Raw genomic sequence first — 21143 nt, forward strand, 5'->3', positions numbered from 1 at the left:
TTTTTTTTTTTTTTTTTTTTTTTTTTTTTTACCATAATTCAGTCCTTTTTTGAATACAGGGTTTGAAAGAAGTTCACAACAGTATGCTCTTTTCACTTGTGTCATGAATTGACTTTGTTCAGCATTACAATCAAACGTTAACTTAATGAAATTATTTTGCCTCAATCACGCAATCGTCAAATGAAAACATTAAAAATTACTTATTTACTAGTTTTATTTAGTTACTAAGCACTTAATTCAATAAAGCCATAAATAATCCATGTTAAGGGGATTTTATAGTAACGCCAACCTCCAACAACAGACTATTATATACCATAGACATAAAATAGTTTCTTCTCTTACATAATATTTCTATGAATCCCAGGATGTATTTCAAAGAATATGCTAATCATTTCAGCTTTACTCAAACATAGGAACCAAGGCCGACTTGTTTGACTTCTAGATTTACCTTTTGTCACTTTTGTTATTTCAGTGGTCACTGAGGGGAAGGTCACATCTGGGTGCGACAGGCTCTGGGTGGAGCTGAACATAAGATTTACAGTATTTAATACCTGAAGCCGCATTAAAGCCAGCGTAGTCAACAATGGCCCTCCAACGGTTTCTGTGCTTTTTCTCTGTGATGATCATTCTTTTTGGCAAAGGTGAGAGAGAAGATTGTATTTCTCTTTGAATTAATAAATATTTGTACTAATTACATAGTTCACATGAAGTGTGGGAAGTTTAATTCCAGATGTTAAAGAGTTTTATGCTTAAAATATTTTTTCTGGATACGATGAAATGTATCCTGCCTGTACATTTCTGTAAGATGTGAAAGATCATTTTTTAATATAATTAAATTCTGCACTTCTCAGGCTGTCATGTCTGTTTCATTCTCTAGTTTCTCTTTTAAATATGTAAGTAATAGTAACTAATAATACTAATTATGTAATTAAGTAAGTACTAATTACTTACATAATTATTTTTCTAAACAGTGAAGTAATGTCACATTAGTTGCATTTAAATAGTGAGTTGTAATGATGTGCAATATCACTGGTTTGATATATCTGTTCTTGTGTTCCAATTTTCAGATGTTCATTCACAGCTGCCTGGTAAGCATCCAAGAACAATTTGACACTTTCCCCACTCTCAGATATACTGTAAATACAGTTAACTACTAAGTACTAATTACTTACATAATTATATTTTTCTAAACAGTGAAGTAATTTCACATTAGTTGCATTTAAATAGTTACTCACAAGTAATGATGTGCAATATCACTGGTTTGATATGTCTGTTCTTGTGTTCCAATGTTCAGATGTTCCTTCACAGCAGCCTGGTAAGCATCACAAAACAATGTTGAAAGTTTTCACCCTTAACCTTTTTTAAAAAAAATTGCCTTATTTTATTTTATTTTATTTTATTTTATTTTATTTTATTTTATTTTATTTTATTTTATTTTATTTTAACCCACACCAGTGGGAGTGCCTGTTGTTGTCTGAGCTGGATATCTCCCAAGATGGCAACTAAAACATTGAAAAGCTTTTTGTCCAGTAGTTGCTCCTTCCCCTCATAATCTGTTGAAATTGTAAATGGTATTAGTAATTTACAGTTCCAGGCTGATCATCGTATTCACTATTTAACTGTTGTGTCTTCTTCTGTCAGCATGTGGCAGGGTTATTAAAAATGGCAGAATCGTAGGAGGGGAAGATGCAGCCCCTGGAAGTTGGCCCTGGCAGGCATCTTTATCCAAAGATGGCTCTTTTTTCTGTGGAGGGTCTCTAATCACCAACCAGTGGGTGCTGACAGCTGCTCACTGCATTACGCCGTAAGTCAATGCTACAAGTGTTTCTGTGTGGTGGTGCGGTACTTAGCACCTCTTAGAGATTTGAACCTCATGGTTGTACAGTTTTCATGTTCTCCCTGTGCCTGTGGGTTGTGTCCATAGACAACACCTTTTTAGGGCAATTAATGGTTTTAAATTGGCCATGGAAGTGACAGTGTTTGTCTCTCTGTCGGTCTCTGTGTCTGCATCACAGACTGGTGACCTGTTCGGGATGTAAGAGGATGAATGTTATTTCACAGTTATTTTAATAATTTCTTCATAACCAACTGTTGTTTTCATTTCTGAAAGCAGTGAAAGGAGATTGTTAAAGTCTTACGAAATCGATTGATTAATTTTTCCTCTGATAATTTTGGACTTCATTATTATTGTTACACTTCCAGTTGAAGAAGGCTGTGGTCATTAATGTTTTGTTTGTTTGTTTAAACAAGTTATAGTTAACATTGTTGTAGTTATCACACTGAGCCCATTTCATAGTTGGTAGTAACAGATATCTGGATATTGTAATGTTGTGATCAAATTGTGTCCACACTGAGAAACAGCCAGAGTCAGATGAGAACCTACAATCAGCGGCTTGCTAGTTTAGCATGAAGACTTAAAGTTGGGGGCCTGCTAACTTTGATCAGTCAAAATTTATACTTATAATGATCAACATGCAATCCCATAAAAATAACTTTTTTTTCTCTTTCTATCAAGTGCTGATCTTCCCACCACAGCGGTGACTCTGGGCCACAACACTGCGTCTGGTTCAAACCCAAATTCAGTGACTGTGCCTCTTGCAAACATCATCTGCCATCCCGACTATGACTCTACAACAATGAATAACGACATGTGCCTCCTGCAGCTGTCGGCTCCTGTGAATTTCACAGACTACATTCAGCCAGTCTGCTTAGCCTCAGCAGGCAGCACTTTCAACAATGGGACCAGCAGCTGGGTCACTGGCTTTGGTACCCTATCAAGTAAGTTATAAAATATTTATTTTTCTTTTATATTAGTGATACATGACTCAGTAAAAATCCTCTTACATTTTATAATTTCTCAATTAGGTGGTGGTTCCACCCCAGAGACTCTGCAGGAGGTGAATGTACCAATTGTCGGAAACAATGAGTGCAAATGCGACTTACAAAACTTCGTTGCAATCACAGATAACATGATCTGTGCTGGACTGCAAGAGGGTGGGAAGGATTCATGTCAGGTGACTACCACATTTTCCTTTTTTGTAATGTAGGGCCTTACTGATTATGATTAGTATCAGCTTTTAACCACCCACTGTTTTTCTGTAGTTGTGTTTATAATTATTAATATTATAGCCTTTTTCCATTAGCACCTGCTTGACTCAGTTGTGTTTTCAGTTTTCATTTGGTGATATTAACTAGTATCAGGTACTTTTAGTACCTAGTGAGCCAGGATTTACATACACAAATGTGATGTCAATAGACTGCATGTCCCCAATAGGCTAGTCAGTGGTGTAGCTCGATGAGTCATACATGTGACTCATTAACAACAATCAAAACCGCCAACAAGAGAAATGGCTAAACAGAAACCAATGCCTGGTCCCTTAGTCTGACTCAGTACCAGATGTACCATGTCCATCACCTTTTGTGATTGTGTTGTATCCAAATGACGTCACTTTGAATGATACTACAAATAATAAGCAAAAGTAGTGTGTCTGATTGACGATTAACACAAACAGCTCAGGAACCATTTGATGTATTTCGAAGAAATTACACACCATGAGATGTTCAGCTGATCTTAATCTGTTTTAACAAATTTTACGTTTTTCACAGGGAGACTCGGGGGGACCACTCGTGACAAAAAACAATATGGGCATCTGGATCCAGAGTGGAGTTGTGAGTTTTGGTGAGGCCTGCGCCCTGCCTAATAAACCTGGAGTCTATGCTCGTGTGTCCCAGTACCAAAACTGGATCAGCACCACCGTCACCGGAACACCACCAGGCTTTGTTGACTACACCTCCATGGGCTTTGACTTTGACTTATTCTTCTCCTGCCCCACATCAACACCAACCACTGGTCCCACCGATTACCCACCCCCCACCCCCCCATGTGACAGTGAGAGTTTGTTTTGCAGTGGTGAAAACCTGATCCACTTCACTCACTTCACCTCTCTCTGTGTTCTTGTTGTGTTGCTCCAAGTGTTTTTTGGAAGTGGTGGAATGTAACTCAATGCATTTACAAGTCCTGTACTTAAGTACTATCTTGAAATAATTACTATTACTTGAACAGATTTATGGGACAGCTTAAGTTTCTGAGCACTTCACAAATAGAAGAGAAACAGTTATTAGTACATATTACAACAGTACACATTAGACTAACAGTAGATTCTGAAAGAAATTAAGAAGTGGACTGTTTAAACATTCTGACATGAGATATTATTAAAAAAATATATTATTTCTTGTTTTCAATTATAGTGATTTGCTCATCTTTATCTGATATATTTCCATGACGTCAATGATCATTCAAAAATTCAGCCTGGCAAATTTGAAGACTAAATCAGAAAAATATTTAGTAATTCTCTTTAAATGTTATCATGTTACATATGGGCATATTTCTGTTGTATGGTCAAAATCTGTCATAGTTTGATAAAATTCTGTTCAGATCTTGTTTTGGTATTCTGACACTTTTGATGATTAAAACATGCAATTTTAAAATGCTGTTTAATTTTATATTTTTTTTTTTTTTTTTGCATAAAACACTTTCACAGACCAAAATCTGTTGATGAAGTTAGTACAAAACTGCAAATGAGACATCCAGCATACAAACACCAACCTGAGACAGTGTATAAAAGTTAAAAAGAGAATGCAGGTCTGAAAAGTGTGGCCAATGGCTTAAACCTGCATTCTTTATAATGGCCAGCAAGGGCTGATAAAAGTGACTTCTGGAGTCCTTTCCACCTCCTACCTGGACTACAACTACTGTCTACTTTGCTTGTTTGTGCAATGCCAGTGGCACCTGGATGGGAGTGTTTGATTCTCTGGGATGACTACATGGTGGCAGATCAGTGCTGTGGGTGAGAGGTTAGATCCAACATGTTATAGTCAGTTAAAATACAGAAGATTAATGATAACTAAAGTAATATGACTCATTTTGATGGAAACATGTACAGGTTCTTTCTATTGAATTAGACCTGTTCACTCAAAACCACAAATGGGGGAGGGGGTGTCTGTCAACAAGAATGGAGTCATGTAAAAAAATCATATTTGTTGATGAGCTGGTAGGACTGTCATTCAATGCTTGAACTTCCCAGCTAGACCTTTTTTTTCTTATTTTGCGCTGTGAGCAGCTTGACAGGTTAAACAAGTTTTCTTTTAACAGTTTATCGGTGTACTTACATTATCTTTTACATTGGCGTCCCTGGAAATCTGTTGTACAACATAACTTTTCCTCATAGAGGTGCCATTGCTAAACCAACATCATACATTTAACAGCATTCGTACCATTAGTTTTATCATTTACATTAAAGTGCCAGTGAGCTTCATGTATAATAGGGTCCAACATTTTAAACTTAAATCATATACTTTATTTTATCCTTTTGTATCAGATACAGTCTGTTATCGGTTCTGATGGAATGAGGGAAGAATTAGCAAAATCTAAGAAACTCAAAAGAGAAGATGTTTATATGTAAAATATCAAAGGACAAAAAAATCAGCCAGGGCATTTTGACTAGAGGCCGGCCCAACAGGTTTTATAGGAAAAGCCATAAAACGTTTGAATGAAAACAAACACTGTTGTGACAGTGATGTACACTGTCTTGTTGGTACATATGTATGAGTTCTATACATTTTACATTGTAGATGACCACTTTGGTTGCAAGATTAAGATAGATATTTATTAAAGCGAGACATTTTAAATGAGAATAAGAAAGAAAAGTATTTCCTTGTGCCCCCCTTTCCCTGTTAATACCCTACCTGGCCCCCTGGCAAAACTTTCCTAGACCCGCCCCTGCACAGTTACCAGCTGTCAGCTACGTAGAAAAGAATCCTGGTGTTATTTGTCTCTCAGAAACAGTTCATAACTTCCCTTCAACTCATCCATGTCACCTAAAAGGTAAACCTGTTTCTCCATCACCTGTTCAGCTCTGATGATTCAGTAAGGACATCTCCTGGTTTCATCTTCATGTTTCCCTCTCACCACATATCCAAACCAATATCATGACCAGCAGCTTTTACAGCTGTGGCTCCAGCAAACATCAGCTGATACTAGAAATTAATATTAAATAAATTCTAACAACAGCTGATCAAGCTTAAACGTGCTGCTGTTGTTTAGCGCGACATCCGCCGGTTTCTTTTTTCTGGCGCAAAGTGGGTGTCAATGGAAAATTGTACTTAGTAGTCAGTATAATCTTTTAATGATATAAGTTTCCATATATGCTTAGAGGTGTATAATCGATTGTGTAGTGATATGATGTGTGATCTTTAGTAGGCTGCAAAGGCTTTGTGTGCATTCCAGAGTGTTCTGGCATTCACACCCACATCCTGGGAGCATGGGAAAAGGGCATACCTTCTGTTATTGTTTTATTATAGGATAAACGTATCTATGTCTGTTTTACTCTAAGTGCCTTTTGTTTAGATGAACTGTTGGACTTCCAGACCAGCAGGTTTAGGGAAGTCTTTATGGGGTCACACTCTGACCCCCCCCACACACACACGCACACACACACACACACACACAATGATGTATAAATAAAGACCAGGGCAGTGGCACGGTGCGAGTCTCGGAGCCCTCACTTCCGTGCGAGTGCTCTGTGACTGCCCTTGCTGCAAGTAAAAACTGTGTGTTTCTCCTCTCTGATTAGAAGCTGAAGAAGTGTCTTAGAATACATCGCTTGACAGTGGGCGATAAACAAACAAGAGAGAAAAGCCGATCAGCTGATCATTGATCAGTTTCATGATTGAAGTAGCAACAGGAGAGAGAGGGGAGAGAATGAGAGAAGAAGAGGCAGCTGACAGTTTAAAGATGCAGAATAACTCCAGCTTTGTGTCTTTTTTCATTCTAGCTGAAGTCCGGGACAAACAGCATTCCTTTTCACCTCAATATCATTTTCTGCTCTTTGTCTGTGATGAGATTGCTTTCAGAGCTGTTTCGCAAGCAAGAGGGAGGGTGCATCTGACCTCCTCAGCTGTAATTGGTCCAGCGCAGAGTCAATCATGACCAATTGGCCTATCCACCACCTTTCATTGTTTATATTGTCACAAAAAAATGAAAAGAAAAAACATCGGCCCATAAAAAGAAAAATCACAATTGTCCCACCTGGCAAATGCCCAGTATGCCCGATGGCGAGTCCAGCTGTGATCCAAGGCCTGTTTGTAAAGCCCAAACTAAAAAAGTCTATATGGTGCATTTTTTACCAAAATTCAGTCCTTTTATCAATACAGGTTTTGAAAGCAGTTCACAACATCTGTATATACAGTCCTGATCAAAAGTTTAAGACCACTTAAAAATAGCTAAAAATCACATTTTGCATTTTGGATCTTAATAAGGTTCCAAGTAGAGTTTCAACATGCAACAAGAAGAAATGGGAGTGAGACAAAATATTTTTTGAGCATGCAATTTATTGAAAAGAATGCTTGAACTGAAACTGGCTGTTTTTCAGCTAATCAAAATATCACATGCCTTTAAAAGGCCAAATCTGTGCAAAAATGTGGACTCATTGTCATTTTCTGTCAGGTAGTCACACTGTGATGATGTTCTGCTGACAAAGGTACAAAAAACCATTCCCTTTTTGAACGTGGTCGGGTTGTTGAACTGCATTTTAAAAAAACTGTCTACAAAAATGGACAAGTTCCAGACAGTACGTGCCCTTTGTGCGGCTGTCTTCACCACATGGAAAAACGTTCACACTCACCTAATGGAAACGCTTGCATCAAGCCATGCTGCAATGAATTTTTGAAGTGATCAACAATAAGAGTGGAGCTACACCTTACTGAGTTCATGTTTGGAACTTTGATTTCTGTTTTGGGTGTTGGGTTTTTTTGTAGGTGTGGTCCTAAACTTTTTTAGAAATTGCATGCTTAAAAAATGTTTTGTCTCACTCCCGTTTTTTTTTTGTTTTTGTTTTTTTGTTGCATGTTAAAGCTCTACTTGGAATATTTTTAAGATCCAATCATGCGAAATATGATTTTTTTTCCCATTTTTCCCATGGTCTTAAAGTTTTGATAGGGACTGTATGTATGTGCAGTATGCTGTTTTCACTTGTGGCACCAATTGAGTTTGTTCAGTATTACAGTCATGCCAAGCCTTAATTAAATTATTTTGCATTAATCTCAAAAACATGAGATGAAAATATCAAAACGTCCTTGCTTACTTATTTTACTTACTACTTAACATTTTGAAGCCATAAATTATGCACGTTAAGTTGATAGATTTTATAGTAACACCAACATCCACCTCCAGGCTGGAGAAAACAACCTTTAGCCATAGGCTTGAGAATAGTTTATTCTCAAAAAAGAAAAATTTCTGTGAATCCCAGTGTGTATTTCAAAGAATATGCAAATCATTCCCTCCAACACAGGCACCAAGGCCAACTTGTTTGACCTGTTGCTATATCTTTTGTTACTGTTGTTATATCAGTGGCCAGTGGGGGGAAGGTCAGATCTGGGTGCATCAGGCTGTGGGTGGAGTTTAACATAAGATTTACAGTATTTAACACCTGAAGCCAAATTAAAGCCAGCGTAGTCAACAATGGCCCTCCAACGGTTCCTGTGCTTTTTCTCTGTGATGATCATTCTTTTTGGCAAAGGTGAGAGAGAAGATTGAGTTGTATTTGCGTTGTTAAACATTTTTCTTATCACACTAGTTGCCTTTCAAAAAAAGTTAGTTACAGTAGTAATGATGTGCAATATCACTGGTTTGATATATTTGTCTTTGTTTTCCAATTTTCAGATGTTCATTCACAGCTACCTGGTAAGCATCCAAGAACAATTTGACACTTTCCCCACTCTCAGATTTACTGTAAATACAGTTAACTACTAAGTACTAATTACTTACATAATTATATTTTAAAACAGTGAAGTAATTTCACTTTAGTTGCATTTAAATAGTTACAAGTAATGATGTGCAATATCACTGGTTTGATATGTCTGTTCTTGTGTTCCAATTTTCAGGTGTTCCTCCACAGCAGCCTGGTAAGCATCACAAAACAATGTTGAAAGTTTTCACCCTTAACCTTTTTTTTTTAAAATTGCCTTATTTTATTTTATTTTATTTTATTTTATTTTATTTTATTTCATCTTATTTTATTTTATTTAACCCACACCAGTGGGAGTGCCTGTTGTTGTCTGAGCTGGATATCTGCCAAGATGGCAACTAAAACATTGAAAAGCTTTTTGTCCAGTAGTTTCTCCTTCCCCTCATAATCTGTTGAAATTGTAAATGGTATTAGTAATTTACAGTTCCAGGCTGATCATCGTATTCACTATTTAACTGTTGTGTCTTCTTCTGTCAGCATGTGGCAGGGTTATTAAAAATAGCAGAATCGTAGGAGGGGAAGATGCAGCCCCTGGAAGTTGGCCCTGGCAGGCATCTTTATACAGTTCTGGCTCTTTTGCATGTGGAGGGTCCCTAATCACCGACCAGTGGGTGCTGACAGCTGCTCACTGCATTACACCGTGAGTCAGCACTGCAAGTGTTTCTGTTGTGGTGCAATGGTTAGCACCTCTTGGAGGTTTGAACCTCATGGAGAACAGTTAACAGTTTCTTCCTGTACCTGTGTGTTTCTTCCACAGACGACACCTTTTTAGAGTAATTAATGGTTTTAAATTGGCTGTGGAAGCGAGAGTGTGTGTCTCTGTTGGTCTCTGTGTAGCCTGTGAGAGACAGGTGACCTGTTTGGGATGTAAAATAATGGATGTAATTTAACAGTTTTTGTAAATTCTTCACTGATAGCTTTGGACATTATTATTACTGTCACACTTCTAGTTGAAGAATGATTTGATCATTAATGTTTTGGTTTTTTGTTTGTTTAAACTAGTTATAGTTAACATTGTTGTAGTTATCACACTGAGCCCATTTCATAGTTGGTAGTAACAGATATAAGGATATTGTAATGTTGTGATCAAATTGTGTCCACACTGATCAACAGCCAGAGTCAGATGTGAACCTACAATCAGCCGCTTGCTAGTTTAGGATAAAGATTTAAAGTTGGGAGCCTGCTAACTTTTTTCTGTGAAAAGATCAAACACCAGCTATGCACAAATGTAAGCATCACCATTCAACTCACATGCAGGGATAGAGGAAATGTCCATTCATCAAAATGATTCTCTTCGACTACAATGGCTCGTCAGTGTTACAATATGTTCTCATCAAAATCACACAAGCATCTGCTTCCTTGTTGTGACCATAGTTAAATGGTAATGCTAAGCATGCAATGCCATAAAAATAACTATATATATTTTTTTTCTTTTTATTAAGTGATGAACCCATCACAGAGGTGAAACTGGGCCAAAACTCCCAGAATGGTTCAAACCCAAATGAGGTTACAAGGACAGTTGCAGACACCATCTGCCATCCCGACTACAACAATTCAACATATGAGAATGACATATGCCTCCTGAAGCTGTCGACTCCTGTGATGTTCACAGACTACATTCAGCCAGTCTGCTTAGCCTCAGAAGGCAGCACTTTCTACACTGGGACCAGCAGCTGGGTCACTGGCTTTGGTGCCCTATATAGTAAGTTATAAAATATCTATTTTTCTTTTATATTAGTGATACATGATTCAGTAAACATGCTCTTTCTTTTAAAATTTCCCAATTAGGTGATGGCCCCAGTCCAGACACTCTTCAGGAGGTGAATGTACCAATTGTGGGAAACAATGAGTGCAAATGCGACTTAAAAGACTTCAAGGAAATCACAGATGACATGATCTGTGCTGGAGTGAAAGAGGGTGGAAAGGATTCATGTCAGGTGACTACCACATTTTGCTTATTTGTAATGTAAGGCCTAATTGTTTGCGATTAGTATTAGCTTTTAACCACCGACTGTTTTTCTGTAGTAGTGTTTATAATTATTAATATTATAGCCTTTTCCATTAGCACCTGCTTGACTCAGCTCAGTTTTCAGGGTTTTCATTAGGTGGTAGTACCTGGTACCAGGTTCTTTTTTCATTACTGCTCGGCCAATATTCCAATATTCCACTTTTTCTTTGGTCATTTTAGCCTTTTTGGTTGCTAGTTCACCTTACATGCATTAATATAATAACGTTGTTAGCCTACTCAACGTAAATTACACACAAACAACATTAAGCTACTCATGTGGAGTCGAACGGCTGCTGCTACCATCATCATCCGTCATCATTTCTGCTACACTGGCAGGGCTAGGGGCCAGGACTCTCCTCTTTGGGTTCTTAGGGGAAGTTGCTAACTCGGTGCTCCTTTGCACAGTATCACAGTATCACCTTAAAGCACTTGTTGCAGGCTGCTGAGTTTGCATCTTTTGCTGTGAAGTACAGCCAGACTTTTGACCACTTCGCCTTGGGCATTTTTAATCTGTAGCTCTAAAAGAACGAACGTACCTGGGCCCGCCTACTATCCTTGCAAAGGTAAAATGATTGGCTAGAATCCAAAGTGTATGACATCTCGGGAAAATAAAAAGCACCGAAATAAAGCACTGAAATGTGCGCTGCTTTTCGTTTTGATCACTAACTGGTCAGAACTGGTGCCATAATGGCACCGGATACCGGTACCCATCCCTATGTGAGAGTGTTAGATGATACTTTAACTATTGAGTAAAAGTTGTGTGTCTGACTGACGATTAACACAAACAGGTCCGGAATCATTTAATGCATTTAGTAGAAATTAAGCTCCATTTGATATTCAACTGATTTGTTGTAACTACTTTTACACATTTTTCACAGGGAGACTCGGGGGGACCACTCGTGACAAAAGACGATGCTGACATCTGGATCCAGAGTGGAGTTGTGAGTTTTGGTGATGGCTGCGCTCAACCTCTGAAACCTGGAGTCTACGCTCGTGTGTCCCAGTACCAAAACTGGATCAAGGAGACTGTCACCGGAAGAGCACCAGGCTTTGTTGTCTACACCTCTTTGGACCCTGACAGTGATTTAGACTTCATCTGCCCCACATCAGAGATTCTTACTACTTTCCCTACTGATTACCCTCCATTCACTTACCCCACCATTGACCCTTCCTGTGGTGATTTGTTTTGCAGTGGTGAAAACCTGATCCACTTCACTCACTTCACCTCACTCTGTGTTCTTCTTGTGTTGCTGAAAGTGTTTGTTTGAAGTGGAGAAATTTAACTCCAAGTCTGAACTGGAAATTTATCTTAGAGGTAAATGTTGCATTTTTAATTCACGCAATCGAGTTTCTCTTTCTTTCTTTCTTTTCTTTTACAAACTATCTGATAAAATTTTGATATGTGAAACTATCATTTGAATTAACAAATCAAAAAACATAATTAATTCTAAAGAAATGAGCGAAATGTTAATATTTTATTCTTGGGCTTCTTTCCATTGTTTGATCAAAATAAGATACAGCTTAAATAAAATATATCCATATCTTGATTTGTTTTGGTATTCAACACACTGCTCAGTAGTCCACTTCACACTTTTATTCTTTTACAAAATCACTTTTAGAAGGGAGATGCGTCCTGCATGACACTCTGCCGCGAATCAAGGTCGCCAAGAATCAAGGTCGAGGCTCGACCGTGCCCTACTCCCTTCTAGTGGTAGAATGCATTGACGGGGTGATCGCAGCTCAAGAGTTGGCAGTTCGTCTTGTAATTGGAAGGTTGCTGGTTGGAGTCCTGGCTCCAACAGTTTCGGTCGTTGTGTCCTCGGGCAAGACACTTCACCCGTTGCCTCCCGGTGGTGGTGGCGCCACTGTCCAGCAGCCTCGCCTCTGTCAGTGCGCCCCAGGGCAGCTGTGGCTACAATGTAGCTTGCATCACCAGTGTGAGAATGGGTGCATGACGGAATGTAGTGTAAAGCGCTTTGGGGTCTTTGGGACTAGTAAAGCGCTATACAAATACAGGCCATTTACCATTTTTCCAGTAGCCATGACACGTATTCATATACAGCATAGCATTGAGACACTTCAGATAATTTCATTTTAACACATCATAGATTTTACCCTTTTTTTTTTTTTTTGCATCTTCTTGCATACAGCAGAAGGTCGTGGAACACTTTCACATACATCAACGTTATGTTAGGCAGCCTGATGTTAGTATAAAATGACCATATGCATGGGTAAAGATTGTGAAGCCAATGTAGGAGTCCCTTCTTCACACTTCATGGCAGATTAAAAAGAACTTCATTTTTCTTAATAGCACACAGGGGTTGATTCATGTGATTAGAAAAATAAATAAAAGTATTCACCTTTCATCTGAATTTTTGCAGCCTATAAGGCCGTGCAATCTTGACCATCTCAGTTTAAGAGGTAAGCAAAGAATAAACTCCGCTGCAGCAGCAGGAACAGGTGTCTAGAGGTTAGTGGTGGGCGGCTCGATCCAAATATTAATTGATTTTCCGGATTAGTTCTGGGTATCGTTGAATTGGGGTTTAGTCCCTGTGTTTTGATACAGCCCGACTTTGTTCTGCCTTGCTGCTTAATTAAAAAACTAGTTCAAGGTGTCCTGCATATGTGATAGTTTTTTTTTCCCTATATGAAGTCATTCTTTTTTGAACAAAACTCAAAACAGAGCCTAATAATCTTTCAGTCATTTCTACCCTCACTTAATTTCCTTTCGCTGCTCCGCTCTCACACAGTGGCTCAGCTATGCTCTAATCCCTCCATATTGTGGCCAATCACGTGCGAGGATATAGGATAATATCATTATGTGAAAAAGAGAGAGGGTGAGAGACGCGACAGTCAAGTGGAGCATGCGTCTGTCCTCTCAGTAAGTGAGTGAGACAATAGACAGCAGTGAGGAGGGCTGTGCGAAAGCAAAAACACATAAATATGCCTGACACCCATAAACGAAGCAGCATCTGGCTGCAGTTTAAAGACTTTTTTTGTCTCGGTCTCATCTCGACTTGGTCTCGGTCTTGGTCTTGTCTTGGTCTCGATACCCTCTGGTCTTGGTCTTGTCTTGGTCTCGATACCCTCTGGTCTTGGTCTTGTCTTGGTCTCGGATTAGGCGGTCTTGACTACAAGTCTAATGCTTTGCAACATCATTTATTCTTGCAATTATGACACACTTGCTGTAACAGTACATTCAAAGGCTGCAGCTCTCTCGCTGCCAGCCATACACATCACCAACAACAGCAACAACACAAGCAGAGCACCGGTTTTAAGCCGGGGAGACATGATTGTAGACACCATGCAGGTGAGTCAATGCCACCGGCAGCGGCATTGCAGACCATGCCCCGCCACAATAATAAAGCATTTTCTATTTAATTATAAACTTTGTCCTGGGTTTTACTTTTTAATAATAAAAAAGGAAACATCACAAAAAACACTTAAGGTCATGAAAATGTAATATTATCACAAAGCAGGGCGCAAACGCTTGCAATGTTTTTTCACACACGACGAGCCAAACCCAAACACGGTAGTGATGTATCTCTACAATCAACAGTGTTTCCAGACTATATAACACATCCTTATGGATTTTAAATTAGATCAGGGCTATGATGGTATTTTGCAGTACCCATTCAGCATGGTGGTCAGCGGACCGAGTAACTGCGGCAAGACTTTTTTTTTTTTGTCAAAAACGTAATAAAAAAGAAAAAAAAAAAACAATAATCAGACTGATTGCTGACAAAAAGATCAAAACTTTGAAAAAGAGAAAGGCTTTTTTCTACCACTATTAGAGGCAGCAATCCCTTTCATAACCAGTCTGATAGCAAACAGGTGAAAATGGAACATGTGCATTAGATGTTTTTGGTGCCCCAACACCAGTTAGACTGATTAAATCAACAACAACAGCAGCAGCAGCACACAGATACCATCAGACAACAGGCTCAGAATGAGTTGGACAAGGAGATGCTTCAGGTGTTAGAAGAAACTGACACAGATGTGTTTGAGAAAGCTAAAAAATATGGTGAAATCCTCCAAAGATACTTCACGCCTGTGAGACAAGGTGCCCGTGAAAAGAATGTGTTGTCTTTATCCCTGCCCGAACAATTTCACTGGTACGCACAACCCCTGCCGGCGGACGCCCAACCTGTTTACGGCAGGTGTGAAGGATTTTGTTGCGGAGAATGTTTTGATGCACATACCTAACAGGAGTAGGAGGAATGCAGAGCTTATTTTATCGCCACTGAACCGTTCGCCAGACTTGGTTTCTTAGAATGACAATGGTGAAATTGTTGTTGAACTTCCAGTGTTGTCTCCCTGGAAGATACCATAAAACAGTGTAAGTTATTCAGGGTAATTCAGCAGTATAATGTAATACAAATCAGTCTAATAAATCTAATAATTGTCACCTTCTTCTAAATCAGTAGTATAATGCAACCTAAAACTACTTAATGATTTCACAATCTTTAATCAGAGGTATAATGTGGCCTATAGCCGTGTAATAATTCAGCACCTGTTGACTAGAGGTATAGCATCGACCGTGGTTCAGGGGGTCGGCCGCCTACTGGTGTTGGCCAAAAGGGCAAAAATATGGCAGCCTCACTTCAGTCAGTCAGTCAGTGGCTACAACTGTGGTTTGCCTCCATCAATGTGTGAATGTGACAGTGAATGAATAGTGGAATTGTAATGCACTTTGAGTGTCTAGAAAAGCGCTATATAAATGCAATCCATTATTATCATTATAAGACAGTGTAATAATCTCACACCGCATTGCACACACACATAATTGCTGCATACGGCTGTATGTTGTTGACAACACGACACACAAAAGCATTATTACAAATTAAATTAGTACCATACATGTTAAGCAGACGTGAATAAGATACACCATTTTGTACATGAATTACAAAAAAATACACAATTTTGTGCGCATGTGACGGAGAAGTCATTTTGCACTTGTCTTCCTAAATAGAAAACAGTGGGACTGTTTTTTTAGAAGAAACCTCTGTAAGTTTAGATAGTTGCCAAAACCATCAAAAAAAATAACCGTGTCTGTCTCTCGAAATATAAACAGCAAGCCAATGTTCCCTGGGCATTGTAGAAGGGTGGGTGTTCATAATAGCCATAGTCGGGAATCTTTGAAGCCGTCCAGAGGGTAGCTGATTGTATGCTAACACACCTAGAAAATGTGTGTTTTTATTGGTAATCCTAGTGATCACGGCTGTTAGCTCTATAGTGTTCATGACCATTTTTGTTGTCTCAATAGTAGTCCAAGATCACCTGTCTCATATAAGATATTTCAATGACTGAATCAAAAGCAGAGTAGCACACTATGTTCATAGTGCAAAGCAGCGGATTTCTGAAATGGGTTTCCAACCTCACGTTCCCAGTTTTAAATAATGATACATTCCCAGAATGTCTTTCATCAGCTTCCTGATCGAAACAGAAAGTGTAGCCGTTACCATGTTATGGCCAATGGTCTGTCCTTTAAATGTCTTCCCGTGGTTTGTATCAGCTGGTAGAACTCTCTGGTAGTGTTTTCTCTGGAAATTTGGCTGGAATGTTTTAGCAGGATATGCATGACCATCAGCGTGTAAAAAAATGAATTCTATATCGCAAATTAAAAATTAATTTGGTTGTAACTCCCGGTGTGCCCTTCATTATCAACGAATGCATTGATGACACATTTAGGTATCCCCCCCCCATAGATAAATTCTCAATAGTTGATATTCTTGTTCCCGCGGGTATGAAGAAAGTCTAAAGATGTCTACCCTGTCTACAGTGTATTTTGCGTTTGCATGATGCAGGGCCTTACCATGCGCTAACCTGACATTGGTTGAGACAGTGACTTTTTTCATAGATATGCTAGCAGAGACAATTTTAATCCTATATGCTGTGTTCACCGGCCTCATGAGTGCAAATTCATCTTGAGAGCACACAAATTCCAGTGACAGATCGACAGATTCCATTAAGTAATAATTTCGCTTGAAAAACAGGTCTGGATGTACTGGAGCAATCAATTCAAAAATACTGCTATTTGCTGTATAACCATCTTTGGTCACCACACTCCAGTTCTGTCCTTCTATAGATGTGTCATTCATGTGTGATGCGCTGTCTTTACAGAATAAGCCTGTGCTTGTCGATGATTGGCTTATTAGTCTATCGTCCAGCGTTATGTCAACCTGAGAATGCATCGTACAGTCGAGATAATTAACAAATCCTACGTCTGCGTCCCTAGTTAAGTTTGACCCTTCCTCGTTTCTGATTCTTACACGCATGTAGATGTAAGAATCGTCTAGATCCAGGTAATCTTCGTTGGACGATGTGATGCAAAACTCGATCAGCCCTCCGTCAGTGATTGCAGAAACTGGGGGGGATTTCGATGAATGTACTTTTTTCAATGCTGGTCTGTGTGTAAGGAACCGTAAAAAGGTGGAGCTCTGTTTTTAGGCATTCTCCGGACTGGTTCGGTAGAAATGCTGTAGTTTTTGAGCAACTGGTTCTGGGTCTTTTCACTCCATGTGACTGTCTCTGTCTGATGGGTCTCCTCGCTGGTTTTGACGTTTTACACTTTTTGACGGTGGGGTTTCACGTGTTTCACGCATACATGCTGTGGGAGGGGTCTTAGAACGATTGAGTGTATACACATACAAGCCGTTGCTGTCCTGTTTAGTAGATGCGGGTCTAGTTATGTTGGATATGACATCAGAGACTATGCTGTTTTATAGGACGGAAGTAGAGCTTGACAAACACCTTCTCCTAAAAAAAGGATATGTGTTGATTTTGGTTGTCTTTCAAATCAATTTCTATGTCGTCGATTAATGTCTTTGACACAGGTGTGTAGTGAGGGGTGTCAAATTGCAGCATGGGCACCCAGCGGTCATCGTCTGTTGTATTTATACAAGGTAAAAGAGGCACATGGGCGTCACCCGCAAACTGGTAATCAACGATATCTGTATAAATAAAGATGTTATATTTTCCCCCGTATATGTCTGCAGGATGTGGGGCGAATGTGTTTTTATAATGAAATACAAATGGGTCTTCTGTTTTGAATCCTAATATTTCTGCCAGCCTCCCTCTAAATGTGAGAACGCTAACGCAGTTACTAACTACATTGTATTGTGTTTTAATGTCGCCTGTGGCTTGATGCAGCTGGCATTTAAAATGACAATTTACAGATGTATGATGACCCACAGGCAACGGTTTCATCATTGACTGGGTCATAAATTTCCACTCGCGAATCTGGTTGTGGAAAAGACAACCATACTCTAGGATAATGAAACTTTATAACAACAACCTCATACAGTTGATTCAAACCATTAGGTTTTGCTAGCTTTGTTGTGAAATGAGATCTTCTTGTTAAATCTATCTTGTTGCCTGGATAAACATGCGCTCATGCATTTGAGAAAAGGCTCACATAAAATCTGGCGTTGTTGTTCATTTTATTCATCCTTCCTTCCTCAGTTTCTGCCCAGTTCGGAATGAAAGAATGCAAAGCAGGGTCGTCTGTGTTAATCACATCTCGACGATGTCTTTGTCTGGGATCCACGAATTGAAGCTGGTGGGCCATCCTACCCATTTCACTAGCGCCACCTTTTTTCATCTCACTTTTTTTCTAGCCAATATGTTTTCAATTTTAAATGTTTTATATTTATCAACAACCACACGTTGTATCTCAGGATCATAAAATGTCCCTTTCAATACCTCTCCTGTGAGGTCCATTAGTTTCTACACTGGTGGCTGTCTCCCTATCCGTTCCTTCACGGTAAAGATCTCATCGGTATAGGTCTGCTTGTATCCTTTTCAAAACACTTTTCTCAGTTTTGATATTCGTACAGTGTCACCAACATTAAACTTAAAACGCGTTTTCTTCTGAGGCTTCGTCTTGTACAGCATGTTAAAGACCAACTTCTCATTATCCTTATTCACCTTTGCCGGGGCCATTTGGATAGATCTGTGATGAGCATTTGATAGGTTTGTAGCTTGAACCTATTCGCTGGAACGTTAAAGACAATGTAATTGTCATGGTCTCCGTGCCTACCCGGCCGGCCCCACAAGGCTACATAATAATGGATTGGATTGGATTTATATAGCGCTTTTCAAGGCACCCAAAGCGCTTTACAATGCCATTATTCATTCACGCTCACATTCATACACTGGTGGAGGCAAGCTACAGTTGTAGCCACAGCTGCCCTGCTTTGCATTCTTTCATTCCGAACTGGGCAGAAACCGAGGAAGGAAGGATGAATAAAATGAACAACATGTGCTATGTTGGTATGATATGTTTTATACAAGGTGTTTTCCATGATCAGTGCAAGACAGGAATGACTAAGATGTTGATGTTAACATGTCTTTTATTTGATTCACACACAGGCGCACACAGACAATGAATACTGAGCAGTAGCATACATTAAAACATGTTTCTCCCAGCCCAGTAGTTTCCAGACATGCAAGGCAGTGCTGGTTTAACACAAAGGGCATAACAACTTGCTTCTAGCAGGTATGCGATATACTCGTTAATGGCGCATACTATGTGTGGCACTGATCTCAATTCGCACATGAGGCATTCTGCAACACTGTGGATTTGTGCTCTAGTCTCACAGACGGTGTATGAGCATACAAACAGGCGGATGGCTGGGATGAATTGGTCCGTCTGGAGCCTTTGTATCACCTCATCATAGTAGGTCTCGAAGAAATACTCGGGCAATTCAAGCAAGCAGCTGTGCTGCACCTGACTGGGTTGGTCTGTTTAACATCCATAACATGTCTAGTGTAGATACTTATTCAGCTCCAACAACAACAGGTGGAGGGTTGCGAGCTTAATGTTGATTACTGTTTCCTCGCATGGGTCTTATCCTGTAAGGCCCTGCGAGCATTGTGGAGAGGAGGGAGGAGTCAGCGGGGTCTGGATCAGCAGCGCGGGTGGTGGTCACTCTAAGAGGTTCCACGACTGCATGTCATGCTCTGTCAAATGAAAACCAAAAGGTCTTAATTTGTCACATAGTGTCATGATCCGGGGCCATGTTGGCCCAGTATTCTTAGTTTTTGTGTATTTTGTTCTTTATTTATGCCAGGTTCTGTTAAGATGTCCCTTATTTGATTACCCCCTGTGTACTCCTCTGTGTATCTGTAGACCCTCGTTTCCCCTCCTTGCGTTTTATTTCATGCTTTCCCCAGCCCGTTATGTCGTGCACTCGCTCCTCCTGTCTGAACCTCTGTACTTCCTGTTTTACTTTGACAGTCTCCCGTCAGTGTTGCGTCAGTGTCACCTGTGTTCCCCGTGTGCTCCCACTTCCCTCGTTAACCCTCTGTGTATTTAGGTCTGCATCTCCCTCAGTTCTGTGTCACGTTCTCCCTCATGCTGTGTGGATCTCCCTGTGTCTCCCTGTGAGTTTAGTTTGTCATTTTCCAGTTTAGTTTAGTATGCTTTTGTATGCTTTTCCCAGCCAGCAAATAAAGCTGTGGTTTTGAGTTCATCCCTTGTGTCTACGAGTTTGCGTTTGGGTCCTCTCTTGCCTGCACACAGCCGAAACATGACACATAGACACACACACACGTGCGTTTAACCTACCATTTGGTTTATTTCGTTGTCAGACGGTCTTATGATTTCAGGATTGCACAGGGTAGAAGTCAAACCAGCCAAATCATCAAAAACAAGGCAGAAATGAAGCAAAACAATTGTGCTTTTAGAGTCCTGTGGTCTCAGCCTCAGATACTTATCAATTCACAAAAAACTCATAAACAAACTCAGAAATGAACAAAAAGATTTTCTCCTTTATTTCTGTCAAACAATGCTGTATAAAACGTTTCTAGTGGTGAGTATCAAGGTTGATAGGCAACCTCAGCAGGGCGACGGAGGCTTGACCGTCCCATTTCACAAGCCTTGCACTTCTGGCCTTCTCGGTTTTCGAGTACGCAGCCCTTGTAGGCCGTTAAGATAAGATAAGATAAGATAAGATGACCTTTATTAGTCCCACAGGTGGGAAATTTGTTGGTAGAACATGGTTGCAGAGTCTAATTACTAATACGTTAGTTATAAAAATTACGAGAAGAAAAAAGATAAGAAAGAAAGAAACAACTCAACTCCTAACTACTGATAGAAACAACAAGAACTTAGCATGTCTTGTGACTTTACGTCTGACAATAACATCAACATCAATAACATCTCCTACCTCAGTGGTTCCCAAACTTTTTTTGCCAGGCCCCCCTTTTTTACAAGAAAATGTTCACCCCCCCCCCCCCCAAAACATCCTCCAAACACACACAACCATATTTTGCTCCATTGCGGTTTATTTCACACCTCAAACATTTAGTAAACAATTAAGCAAATA

At 39.6% G+C, this 21143-nt stretch overlaps 2 protein-coding genes across 2 annotated transcripts; both read left to right on the plus strand.

Annotated features, from left to right (window-relative positions):
• The first annotated feature begins 584 nt into the window (after positions 1 to 584).
• On the plus strand, positions 585 to 4489 carry LOC116310196 (tryptase-like). The gene is made up of 7 exons (XM_031726935.2): positions 585 to 641; positions 1068 to 1088; positions 1295 to 1315; positions 1642 to 1804; positions 2516 to 2778; positions 2866 to 3014; positions 3607 to 4489. Exons 1-7 carry the CDS (start codon positions 620 to 622, stop codon positions 3997 to 3999), a joined length of 1032 nt encoding a protein of 343 aa, XP_031582795.2. The 5' UTR covers positions 585 to 619; the 3' UTR covers positions 4000 to 4489.
• Positions 4490 to 8413: 3924 nt separating this feature from the next.
• On the plus strand, positions 8414 to 12363 carry LOC116310204 (serine protease 27-like). The gene is made up of 7 exons (XM_031726946.2): positions 8414 to 8576; positions 8720 to 8740; positions 8941 to 8961; positions 9282 to 9444; positions 10247 to 10506; positions 10593 to 10741; positions 11691 to 12363. The coding sequence occupies exons 1-7, from the start codon at positions 8519 to 8521 to the stop codon at positions 12078 to 12080; spliced, it is 1062 nt and encodes a 353-aa protein (XP_031582806.2). The 5' UTR covers positions 8414 to 8518; the 3' UTR covers positions 12081 to 12363.
• Positions 12364 to 21143: the final 8780 nt, after the last annotated feature.

The sequence above is a fragment of the Oreochromis aureus genome, linkage group 3 (assembly GCF_013358895.1).
Source record: "Oreochromis aureus strain Israel breed Guangdong linkage group 3, ZZ_aureus, whole genome shotgun sequence".
Taxonomy (NCBI): Eukaryota; Metazoa; Chordata; class Actinopteri; order Cichliformes; family Cichlidae; genus Oreochromis; species Oreochromis aureus.